A 13553-nucleotide genomic window follows, 5' to 3' on the forward strand; every position below is an offset into this window, starting at 1 on the left:
GTAGATTTATTATGGTGCAAAAAAGATGCTGAAATCCACATAAGGATTTTTCCTAAAAGTGCATCTTCCACAAACTGTCTTTGAGGACCCTTCATAGCTATCTGTCTACCACAGTTTTAAACCCACAGTCTCCAACAGTGCAACATTATTAATGCACAAAGATAAGGCTGTCACGTCCTGGCCTTTCCCTGTGGCCTGAACTTCCCAGCAGGCAACACTCCAGGGAAACCCAGAAGGTCATTTACCAGATAGCAGCTCTGCAGAAGAGTCCCAGGCTGCACAGAGAAATAGGCCTGGGGGCTTCTAAAACAGGAGGGAAGCAGAGCAAGCTGCTTCACAGACCTTGCAGATGAACAACAATCTGAGACCTGAGCCTGAGAGCAGTGTCTCACCTGCAGATTTTGGGTTGGTTGGTTGGTTGGTTGGTTTTTGAGAGGCGAGAGAGAGAGAGATCGATTGATCCTATCCATTGGTTTACTCCTTTACATGCCCACCATGGCCTGGTCAGAGTCAGCTAAAGCTGGGAGCTAGGAATTCAATATTGGTTGCCCACATGGGTATCAAGAACCCAACCACCCAAGTCATAACCACTGCTTCCCAGGGCTCACAGTAGTAAGCTTGGGTCATGAGTTAGGAGCTAAAAAGACACACTCCAATACGAGACATGGGCATCCCAAATGCCTGCTCAATCCCTGCTCCAAAAGGATGTTGACCTTTCAGCCATCAGGTTTGCATTATCTTCTTGATAGAGACAGAAGAGCAATGAAGGAAGCCTGGGGTATGTAGGGTGAGCTGGCCTGGAAGCAAGTTCAGAAACAGAGAGAGTCTGTGGAGACAGGGAGACAAGGGGTTGGGAGTTAAGTCTTTAAGAGCCAGGACTTCCTCCACTCTGGCTTTTATGTCTTTTGCAGCCACTGCCCAGGGATGTGGGTGAAGCTGCTTTTCTGCACCCCATTCCTGAGACCACAGGAAGGTCTCGGTGAGGATGAAGGAAGGGCACGGTCTTTACCTGTGTCACTGAAAGTAGGCACGCAGCACTGCCGCTTCGGCCGCCATTTCCTCCTCTGATCTCCAGGAGGCCTGAGAGTCCTCCTCCTCCTTGTCATGCTTCTGGAGCTTTGGGGAAAAAAAATGGAAAAAGCTCATTAATGGGTCCTTAGGAATCTTCTTGAACAAATGTTAGGGGTGGAGGGCTGGATAGAGAGAATCTGTGAATTAGAGGCTGATAGGAGTAGATCCAGCTCTTAATTGTATCCATTGCCAAAATTTGAAAATGAGGAGAGTTTTACATAAGAATCCATGTTTCCTGTTTCTTCAATAGGTAGCTAGGTTAGGTCACTGTCACCTTCTATTGCCTTGTCATTGGCTGCTGACAGTAGGGGAATGGGAGGGGAGAACATTCTTCCATTCACCAGAATCTCTACCACTCTCCAATCTTCTTATGTGTGGCAGGCACCATTCATTTATTTCAGACTCTGATGGCCCTGAGTGTGCCACAAACCCATAAACAGCCCCTCTAAGACTGCCTGTGGTTTACCTACCACGGCTTGACTACTCCCTATCAAAAATTCTCCAGACCAGAAGTGTTTATATTTTGGAATACTTGCAAGTATATTATGAGGTAACTTGGAAAGAGGACACGAGTCCAGTCATAAATCTGTTTCATATGTACCTTATATTCTTAGCCTCAAGGAATGTTGTGTAATACTTTCTGTGCACCTGAGTTTTGGCTGTGACCTATCATGTGATGTCAGTTGGAGCTCCAAGTTTCACATTTTGGAGCATTTCAGATTCCAGATTTTTAGCTTAAGGATGTGCCACCTGTACTTTCTTTAATTTAGCTTCTCTTATACCACCTCTGAACAATTTTGTTCAATGAACCTAGCCCAAGCAAATTTATGATAATACAAGCACCATGAATTGAGGAAGAAATTAGTATCTCCATCAAAAGAGGCTCCAGGCAGCCAACAATCAAAAATTAACAATGGAAGCCAGCTTTGTGGTATAGTGGGTGAAGCTGTCACCTATGACCCCGACATCCCATAATGGCACCAGTTCTTATCCCACTACTCCATTTCTAATCCAGCTCCCTGCTAATGGCCCAGGTAAAAGCAGTAGAAGATGGCCCACGTGTTTGGGCCTCTGAAGCCAAATAGGAGACCCAAGTGAAACTCCTGACTCAGCACTGGCTGTTGTGGCCATCTAGGGAGTGAACCAGCAGACGGAATATCTGTCTCTCCCCTTCTCTCTCTCTAACTCTGACTTCCAAAATAAATAGATCTTTACACAAAATTAAAATTACCAATGGGTCCCAGTCCAGGGAAACATTTTAAAATCCTCCTTAGATACCAATATTTATTTTTTTAAATATTGTATATGTCTGAGTTACATAAGGAGCAAATACAGTTTCAGTTGTATCAAAAACAGAAAGTTCTCAATTTTTTTTTTTTTTTTGGAAAAGCTAAATGTTGCCCCTTTCATCTCCTATCAAAATTTAGTTTCATGAACTAACTTTGTTGTTTTCCTGTGTGGCTCTAAACCTAGAATAATGCTGCAAGTATAAATTGTTCAATGAAGGCAATGTGTACGATTTTGTGTGAAGTTATTTCAGATAGACACACATGATTTAATGGCACTGATGATGGCTAGCACTGATGATGGGAAAGGCAGTTTGTTGGACATGCATTATTTCATTTAATCCTTACAATGACCCACCAAGCAGATATTACTTAACCCCATTTACTAAGGAGGAAATTGAGTGTAGCTAGGTAGTGACAGGTGCCAGGGTTGTTACTGGCATCATTTGCCCTATCTGTCCTGGAAGGTGTTTGCCACTGAAAAGTAGATACTTCCTGATTCTGTTCCACTCCATCAGACATATCACCTAAAAGTTGCAGCCTCTGAAATTAATCTCAGCTCAGCAAAAAATCTATCAAACTAAAATAGTAGGGTTTGCTATCTCAGGAACACTCTAAATAAAACCCTGAGACCCCAACCTGGCAGCTTGCAGCAGATGGGGAAGTTTCTCCATTTATTTAGAGCAAACTTCGATACAGAAGGCAAAACAGCGAGGGAACTACAGCTTCGCTCTCCAGCTGAGCTGCATTTCCACTCGGGGTAAGTAGGAGCCTAAATGAGGGTTATTAACATAGAACCAGGCCACAAATATGCTTATGAGGGTCATGGATCTTCTGTTCAGAATTTAGCTGCCAGCACGCTGGTTTTACATTTTGCCACATAGATTTAATTCTCCTTAGTGGAAAAAAACCACATTAAGAAGTCATTTCCTTCCTTGCATAGGAAGGCATGATGCACTTGCTACAGGCAAGTCAAACACGACTGTTATTCTACCCAAGAACTAATTTTCATTTTGATACTACCTTTAGGTCTGTTATAAATCCATATGGTAACAACTCCATAGGAAGACAACAAACAATGCAAAACCCAGGAAATACGGCCTTCCCACTTGTGGGACTGCCAGTGGAAGACACAGAAATCAAGCATTAAGTATCTTCATCAACACGGATCATTCCAGATGAATCCAAATAATCGAGAGCCCGTGAACATTAATGCCTTCCTGGTTATTAGGCAGCCGTCTGTTATTGTCATATGCCTTACAGATGGCAACACTGTGCCAATGCTTAGAAGTTGTTTATGAGAAAATAGGAAATAAATAAAATGACACTAATCATCTTTGCAAAACTCTGTTGTACATGCTTTTTAAAACTTAAGAGATATCTCTACTAAAAGCCACAGATAGAAACCTGTGGTCAACAGTGATTGGCTGCTTGAATGATAAAGAGTATTTTGAAAAATAAAATTTCCCCCAGGGATTTTGTTTAATAGGTTCCAGATAGCCTGGGTTTAGGGATTTTAAATAAATATACTTGTCAAACAACTGTACGGCACACTCATCGTTAAGCAGCACTGCATTCAGAAGTTTGTGTGTAAATAGAGCCCATACACATATGAGGGACCGTCAGAAAATTCAGAGAATAACAGAATAAAAAGACAAGTTCACTTTGGGTGAAACTTCCCGATTACTTGAAGCTACCCCAGGGAAAGGTGGTAACTATTTAATAACACAGCAGATATTCCACCTGGTGTTGGATCACTGAACCAAGCAATCCCTTTTTACTGTCATCAGGAGGCAGTCCCATAGGGAAGGTGGTCTCCAACGGTTGACTCTTAGTGAGATGGCATCTGCAAAGTGCTAGCTGCAGCTAACCCAGCTGAAAGGTTTTTGAGAGTTACCTTGGGTTCACAAAGAAACAGCATTATAATTGGGAGTGACAAAGGACACAGAGTTACCTAGCAAGTGCCCAATAAGAAAGTGAGGTTTGCTCCATACTTTAACAAGAACTAGGAGAGCAAGCGCCTTAACCATTTTCTGCCTCAGTTTCCCCCTCTGTAATATGGGAGGCATAAGAGAAGTGTAAACAGTGATGTACCTGTCACAAAGTAAGGGGTACTTACTGTGTTGTACCGCTAATTGCTACTACTCCTGCTACTGCTGTTATTACTGATTTTAGGCTACATATGCTTTCCCCACAAAAGCAACCACTGATCACTCCAGAAGTGCAAGTATCTAGTGTTTTCATGGTTTCCCAGTGATCTCTATGTATTGGACCTAACTGTCCTCTAAGACAATTCAAAGTCAGGATCAAGGATGAACACTCGATCTACTGGTTAAGACGCCCATGTCCCATATTAGAATAGTGGACTTTCAGTCCTGTCTCTGCTCCCAATTCCACCTTCCTGCTAATGTATACTCTGGGTTAAGTAGGTGGATCCAGGCCACCCATGTGGGAAACCTGGATTGGGTGCCTGGCTCCCTGCTTCAGCCCAGGCCAAGTATTAGCCACTGCAAGCATTTGGGGAGTGAACCAGCAAGGGGGGCATTCTCTAGTGCACATGCTGCCCAACCCCCTCAAATAAATCAATATTTATTGACAAGGTTGGGATTAGAATTCCGATCCACACCAATGAATGGGACCTCCAGGTCTGAGGAGGACACTCAGCTCTCAGATGACCCATGAATAATAAAGTGAATAACTTTTACCCATGACAAGCCTTCATTACAGCCCAAGAGGGAGAAGGTCAAAGGGAATCAAAATCACCCTGGGAGTGTGGCTGGCAAGTTAACAAAAATACAAGACACTCAGTTAATTTTGTTTCTAGTATGTCTCATATAGCATTTGGGTCATTCTTACAAATGAATTTTTATCTGAAATTCATATTTAGCTGAGATTCTTGTATTTTATCTGGGAACTTGATACAGGAGACCCCTTAGAAAAGTGCCACAGGAAGTACTTGGCTTGCTTTTGGTAAGTGAGTTGTTCTCAAACTTGCCTCACTATGTATCCTGGGGGAAAAAGAAAAAAGAAAAAAAAGAAAAAACCAGCCAAGGGAAGAGCAAGCATTTTGTGCACTCTAGGGTTTACTGTGATTATTGCATGGAATGCAGCACAACGCACCAGCACTATTTTAATTCCACAGTTCATAAGTTCTAAGATGCACACTTTGTCATACTTGCACATCCTGAAATCAAAAATGTGTCCTATAATGCACAGTGTGCCATCGTTTAATTGGCAGTGTTTCTCTTCTTAGTAGTACATAAAATGACAGTACTGCTGCCGCCTCGCTCTGTCTGGGAGTCAAGGCACTGCAGCTGTCTTTCTCTCCTCCCTGCAGTGAAGACCCCTGAGCTCAATGTGACTGAGCTCACTGTGAAAATGCTCAGCTCAGGGCCCAATGCACATCCGGGCCCCTATGATGCAGCAACCATAACTGGAACTTCTCACCTATTTATCTTTTGGCGGCAAGGACACACCAAAGTGACAAAGTTTGCAAAAACTCGAACCAAAGTCTTTAGTCACATTCAAAATATTGTAGCCTATGAGAGCGCCTCGAAGCAAACTCCATTTCTATCCAGCTTTGAAAACCGATTAACAAGTAAAACACACGTGTATCTGTAGCCATGTCATTTTATCTGCTCGAGATGAGTTTCAAGGAAAGCAGAGTTAACAGGATTTCTGATTGAAGTACTGATATGTGTTGACTTTGCCACTGTGCTCCCTCCTGTGCATGGAGTGTACTACCACAAGGTGTATTGGGATAATGATGAACTCTCTGATGTAATGCTCAAGTCGCCTTGGCTATTGACATTTTTATAGCTTTGTAATGGAATACAGTGGGAATGATTCACAATACAGTAAATGCTCTTCAAAATTTGGAACTAACATGTAGTAAATGCTGAAGTGTCTACAAAAGGGGCTAGGCCAATGTAATGTTGTTCTTCTTAAATACAAGTGGCTGAATATAAATGTGGCTGTTGCTATAAAATAATGTATGCCACTGTTGCCAGTTTTGTAAAACTACGTACAGAGCGAGGTGCTTTCAAAGAAACCATTTCTTATGGGTTGATGGATCTGTTTACATAGGAGTTTATATACACAAAACCTCAAAAGGAAAATAATTGCATTGACTAGGAAAAAAAAAATCCTTAGATCTGATTCTCCTATTACGTTCAATTCAGCCAGCAAGAATTTGTTGAGCACATGACGTATTCCTGACTCTGTTCTAGGTTTTATGAAGGATATAAAGATGAATAAGGCAAAAATCTTCGCCTTCTGGGGTTTCACTGCTCAATAGGGCAGACAGATTTATCCATACATAATTTAGCACGAGTCAGACTGGCATAAGTACTGAACAAAAAGTTCCATCAAAGTGTCCTCAGAATGTCTGAGAGAGAAAGAAAGAAATTCCTGCAGGACTCAAGATCTGGCATTGACTTGAAAAGCAGAAATTTGGACTTGGCTTTAAGGTGATGCTGGGATTCTGAGGACAGGGGTGTTCTGGGCAGCAGCACAGGATGTGGGCATGCGCCAGTTCCTTGGCACTGTGGTCCATAGGGGCTTTCCCAACTCATTTCAGCCATCTTTCCTCATGAGCGCTAGGCAGCGAGCAACAATGAACCCAATTTTCAAGAGTGCTAAAATGCATTTGTTACTTTGAGAAACTTAAATGTCACATTATTAACAGATGCGATATAGATCTCAGTGGCCCACAAGTGGCTTCCAGTCCTACAAATGCAAAGCTGCAAACAGTTTTGAATCCTACTGAAAGCATAATCTTTCAGGCTTTCTGCTTAATCAAGAAAAAAGTCTCAGGGTCAGCGCTGTGGCGTGGTAGGCTAAGCCTTTGCCTGGGGTGCCAGCATCCCTTATGGGTGCCAGTTCATGTCCCAGCTGCTCTTCTTCCCATCCATCTCTCTGCTTATGGACTGGGAAAGCAGTGGAGGATGGTCCCAGTGCTTGGGCCCATGCACCTGCATGGGAGACTTGAAGAAGCTCCTGTCTTCAGATCGGCCCAGCTCTAGCCATTGGGGGAGTAAACCAGCAGGTGGAAGACCTCTCTGTCTCTCCCTTTCTCTCTAACCTCTCAAAAAAAAACAAAAACAAAAGAAGAATAAAGTCTCTTCTTGATTATGTCTTTAACGCAACACCAACGTGATTTCTACAGGGAAAAAGCCACCCAGATGCTAGCTAGAGTATAACCATATTCCAGTGTTTACATTACATTTATTGTGAGGGTAATCTGCTACTTATGGCTAGCCAGCTCAAGTCTCTTTTATAACTTATTTAAGCTACGATATGTGAGTTTACTTTATATATGAGTTTGTATTAAACAGGATGGGGAATGGGGATATAAACATGGCATTGACAGCTTGGGCAGTGGCTCACGGATGGGGACACAATGAAGTGGGAGAAGGCTCCCGAAGATCTGAGGCTGAAGTGTGGCCCTTTCAGCACTTCAGCCCAGTAGAAACTAGCTGCCTGCAACTCTAGAAGGCTTCAGACCTTTTTTCTTCTGACAGGTTCTTTGGAGCCAAGATTATTTTAAATCATAACAGTTCTGATAAAAACCAGAGGACAGTCATCCCTTGGCATCAGTGGAGTGTTGGTTCCTGGACGCCCAAGTCCCAAAGAAATTGAAATCCATGGATACTCTAGTGCCTTCTATAGCACACTATTCTATTGCACATATAACCTGGGTACATCCACTTACATGTTTTAAATCTTGATAATACTTGAGACAGCATACATGTGATGTAAATACTTGTCACACTGTATTGTTTGGAGAATGAAGATGAGAAAAACTATACTGTTCAGGAAGTACAGTGTCTTCTGTTCGAGCATTTTGAATTCACAGTTGGCAGAATCCAAGGATGGTGAACCCATGGATATGCAGGGCTGACAGTACACTTTTAGGGATGTGTGTGGATGGTGGAACTTCAGGTGGGGCGCTATTAAAGAAAGCCTCAATGAGGAGGTGACATTTAAGCTGGAATACAAATAATGACAAGAGGTGGGTGAAGCAAAGAATCAGGATGAAGAGTGTTGGAGGGAGAAGGAAGCATAGAATCAGAGACAGGCATCCCTCAGGTGGGATAGCAGATCACTTGTAGCCTGAGGGTATGGCCCCAAGTCTGGATCTTATTTTTCACGCAAGGAGAAGATATCAAAGTTTTAAAACAGGGAAGTAAAAAGACTAGACTAACTTTTCACAAAGCATGGGCTGGCTAGAGAAGGAATTAGAGGGACACAAGCTGCTGCAGTAGTCAAACAAGAAATGGGTGCTTGGTGGCAGGAATGGGGAAGGGAGGCCAGTTGTCCCATAAGCAAGTACAGAGGTCTAATAGTAGGAACGGCCGGCAACCTCCCTGGAGACAGACCTTCTGTAGAGCACACGTGGATCCTGGCTTCCCTGCGGAGGCTGCTCGAAACCAGTGGGAAAAGCACTCTAGCCTTGCCCAGTAGCCTCTCCACCTGTCTTCTATCACACATTTCCCAAAGTCTCCTAGACGCCTTCCTGGACCATTGCGACCGAGCCTTGAGAAAGCATCCAGAATCCCGAGACACAGCTCACTTTCTTGTACCACCTAACGCCAGTTTCCAGCACAGACTGTGCGGCTAGGCCCTGCGCATCCTCTCGCCATGTGCGGCTGTTGAGCATAGCGTGACACACTTCGACCTGTCTTGGTGGTCTAATGAATCATCCCTCCCTTTCACTCGAGGCAGAAAACTGACCTGACACCAGTCGCTGGCTATCACATCGGCTTCTTTGGCATTTCTTAGATTCTCCAAGTATTTTTGTATAAAACTATGTTCAGATCCTCCCTTCTTATACTGCATATGAGCTGCATCCGCACACTAAACATTAGATGGCAAGACCTCAAAGTGCAAACTCCCTCCGGGGCCCTCTGTGCACTGGGAGGATCCCAAAGCCCCAATCTTTGCCCTTTGCTGGAGAGAAATTCAGGTAATCAATGAAGCATTCATCACTTGATTAGTTGCCAAAGCTTTGACTTGAGCATAACTAGAATAAAAGTAACTTTTTTTGGAGCTGCCTGTGTAGTAATTAGCAACAATTCCCTTTCAAGGAATATAGATATTAATGTGTAAGAATTTGTAACCCCCAAAAGTATTTATTAACTAGGAAATCACAGCACTGGAAAACAATTACACCAAACTACTGTACTATGATAGAACTCAATTGCTTATCTAATTATACTTAAAGTATCACATTGTCAAGCTGATTGCCAAAGCAGCAAATGGGACTTTGCCAGCACCACCATTTGTATCAAGTACAACTCAACTAACTGTACTGTGAATGATCTTCAAAGTGTCCCAAACACCCAATAAAATGTGTGCAAACCAAGGTAAGCATTTCAGGTTTGCTGAAGCGTATACCTGCCATTAAAAAATTGCTTGAACTTACTGGACATTAAAGTTTATAATTTTCCTCCCAACGCTTGTTAGGAGTGGCTCAGCAAAGTGCAACTCCAGCTCCTCAGCCTAAGCAGAATTGTTCTCAAGTTTTAAAAGTATTTCTTTTTATTTCAAGGGTAGAGAAACAGAGAAAGAGAACCATCTGCTGGTTCAGTCATCCATCTGGGGTTGGACCTCACTGAAGCCAGGGTCCAGAAACTCAATCTGGGTTTCCCATGTGGGTGCCAAGGTACTCCAATATGGGAGGCAGTTGTCCCAAGGGGAGTTTTAATCACTGTGCCTAACACAAGTGACACTATCCTGAAATGTGGATCTGTGACAAGTAAATCCCAGCACAGCCTCCTGGACCTGAGATACTGTTTCATGGCTAGTGCCCATCTAGAACTTTCTCACAACACCACACCAGGGCTGTTGAGGAACGGGACTCTGGAAGAGACTTTCCGAGGATTCACTGTGTTTGGGAATCCTTGGCACAGACAGAGTGAAGTATAAACCTGACTTAGCACACCCCTTTGCTAAAATTTTCTTCTTAGCTTACTGTAGTGAGACTCATGTTTGTACGGGATTAGACTGATCTTGTCTAACAGCCGGGCTCGGCATTCGCGATAAAAATCCTATTATGGCAATAGGCTGACTATGGGGTTCCAGAGAGAAATCAATTCCATACACCCAGCAGTTCTTTGTTCTTCAAATAATAATAATCCCTCAACAATGTCTAATTTGGCAAAAAAAAAAAATGCTTCCTCTCTGGTTCCCACATATATGGTAGAAATGACCAAATAATCTGAGTACCATCCATCTTTGAGTCCTCACTGCACTTTGCCCTCCCAACATACTGGCTATACAAGTTTAGCATTCCCATTTTCCAGCTCATTGCCCCAGCTCCCATGGGAATTTCAACCCTCAAGCAGTGTCACATGACTAATTCAGGGCAGCACTTATTCCGAATAGAGTTCTCCTTTTCTGGCTGCCCTCTGCAGATTCTTAGACGCTGTCTTCTGGTGCACAGTTTTGAAACCTGGGTGGGAAAGCTGCGTGGAAAACAAAACTACAGTTGCAAACAGGGGTCAACCTGCAATCTGGCATCAAGGTCCAGGGAGGGAGAATCCCAGCCCTGCGCAGTGCTTGCTGGGCACCAACTCCTTGTCCCAAGCCCCAACCTGTGTGAGTGAGCTCAACAGGCTTTTCAGTGGGTAGGAAATTGGGGAAGCCATAGGGGCGAGAGAGTTCAGCCACTTTGATTTCCTCAGACCTCCGGATTTTAAAAAGCGTGCTCACCAAGAAATGAAATGAAACTCCTATGAAAGAAAGGCTGGTGATGAAACAAACGTCAGAGAAGGAAGCATTTATTCAAAAAGCAATTTCCTTGGCCAGTCATGTTCTGTAAGCCTTTCCCCGTGTGTTTCAGATATTGGTGTTTGAACAAGTGCATTCTCCTTTAATGCCAGACTGATGTCAACCTGAAGTACTCAGAACAGGATTGGGAAAAGGCACAGGGGCAATTTCTGCTTGCATTTGAATCTCCTGAACATTTTATTTCATAGAGGCTTCAGCTGAATGTGGCTTTTTTCAAAGGCACCTCACAGAAGCTAAGCAAACCCAGGACCAGCAGAAGGAGACAGGCACCAGGTACACACGGAATACGTGTGAACATCATCTCAGAGCCCTTCTCAACACCTTATTCCAGGCAGCAGGGACTGGGTTCTCCAGAGACAACCCTTTTGGAAAAAGCCGAACTAGATATAGTGGGGATTTTGCATAATCCAGGCCCCCAGTGCATTTGAAGCTCATTTCTCTGCGGAACTTTTCCAATTATTCCACCAGTATTACACTTCCCAACACACCATACCTTGAATTCTATGGTACTCAAGGACAGTTAGTGCTCTAGGGAGGTTTACACTGCACGAAGAAGGCAGCAATTATCAAGTACAGGTGTCACTCTGTGTCGAGGTAGTGTTGGTTCCAGGATACACCAACCGCTCACCTCAAAGGCAACAAAGTCTGTACATGTTTAGTACAAACTACTTTCATATTTTTGACCTATAGTTGCATGAGTCCGTGGATACTGAGAGGACCAACTGTAATCACATCTGTGAATACCGTGAGAGAGAATAACAGAGGGAACTACATTACACACTATGGTTGGGGGAGACTGCTCTGAGGAGGCGATAGTTAAGCTAAGAGGGACCCACAATTGCCCATGTCCTGAGGAAGGAAAGAAAGATCCACGTAGAGTGAGGAAGTTTCCAAAGAGAGTACAAGAGAAGGTGGAAAAGTGGGTGTTAGGATTTGCATAGGAGTTAGGGGGTCACCAAAGGCACGGGCATTGGAGGCTTAGATCCCAAAGTCTTATGTTAATAGCTAATGGATTACTGTTAATGGTTCAAGGCATTTGGGTGGAGACTGTCTGCAGGTGAGGCCTTGGAGAGTGGTCAGAAAGCATTCAGTTGCTAGGGTGAAGCTGCCATGCTTGAAGCACATGAAGGACAGGAATATTCCCTGTCTGCTTCCTGGCACAACATATGCCTATGCCTCCATCATCATCCTGCCTCGTCAGGTGCCTGCACAGGCCTGGTCTTGAACGGTCAATCTTCAAAACTGTGAGTTGAAATAAGCCTCCTTCCCTCCCCACAAGCTCCTCCCAGGTGTCTGTCAGAGTGATGAAAAGCTGACTACTAACGAGGAAAAATCTCTCCTCCTCTTACACAGTTAGAGGCACAAGAACTAGAGAACAGCTACTCTTAAGCTTCTACGTCGTGCAAGGCTCAGAAGAACATTTAGCAAACAGGCAGTAAGAGCAGACTCAGCAGAAAGTGCAGAGGCCAGCACGGAATAGCTGGCCCTGACATGACCTCTGGATGTGGGCAGTGCCGCTCTGTGGCTTCGTGTTTGGCTACTGGGCCTCTCCCTCACCTTAACATCAGGTGTGCCACTAGGAAACTTTCTCAGAGAAGCAGGTGAGCAGCAAGATATTTGCACAAGTGGTGACCACCTCAAAGCAGCTGAGACACAAGCTGCCCTTGCAAACTTCTTTGTGAGTGCTTACCATATGTCAGGCATAGCCAAAAGAGCTACATCCAGCCAGGTGCCTGGCACAAGGATACAGATTTCCTGTATTCCAGAGGTCGTCACCAATCCAGTGGGTCGGTCACGATTCTTTCCTTCTACCAGATGACTGTTCTGCCTCTGGTTACAAAATGGCACCGGCCAAAGCTGCCGCTCGCCCACTGGAAGTAACATACCCTCTGTTGCCTCTAAATCCATTAATATCTGATGGAGCTGTTCCAATGCCCTTCAGAAAACCTGGCCCGTATAACGCATAAACAAATTAGGAGCCAACCTTTCCCAAATGCCTTTCTCTATTCCATTTAAAAACCTTCCTTAATGAAGACATAAAGCCTCAGATGCAGCTGAAACGCTGAGCTTACCATGCCTGACAGCTGACCTTTGTCACAGTGCGCTTCTAACATTTCTTTTTCAACCAGGGATACTTGAAACAAACAGAGGTTTCCTTGCTTTTGGTTCAACAGTTCATTTTATACGCCCTTTAATTGTACACAAACCACAAATCAGGATAGGCAACACAGATGTAAGGCACACACACACACATAAACATACATGCGCGTGGATTTATCACAGTGAAAAATTAACAAGCAATGCCGGCCTTGTGAGTATTTGGAAGCATCAGGCTAGGAAAGAGATACCCTCACTTCCCTCAGCTTCCTGTTGTGCATCTCACCTCCCAATTATTTGTTACTG

The 13553-nt window shown here is 43.9% G+C and overlaps 1 protein-coding gene across 1 annotated transcript in view; it reads right to left on the bottom strand.

The window, feature by feature from the left end:
• Nucleotides 1-13553, bottom strand: part of FHIT (fragile histidine triad diadenosine triphosphatase) — a 1052756-nt gene that overhangs the window by 19142 nt on the left and 1020061 nt on the right. The window contains 1 exon segment of the mRNA XM_062200182.1: nt 1010-1116. Coding sequence (XP_062056166.1) covers nt 1015-1116 — 102 coding nt within the window. The 3' untranslated portion in view covers nt 1010-1014.

Source organism: Lepus europaeus, chromosome 9 (assembly GCF_033115175.1).
Source record: "Lepus europaeus isolate LE1 chromosome 9, mLepTim1.pri, whole genome shotgun sequence".
NCBI classification, from domain to species: domain Eukaryota; kingdom Metazoa; phylum Chordata; class Mammalia; order Lagomorpha; family Leporidae; genus Lepus; species Lepus europaeus.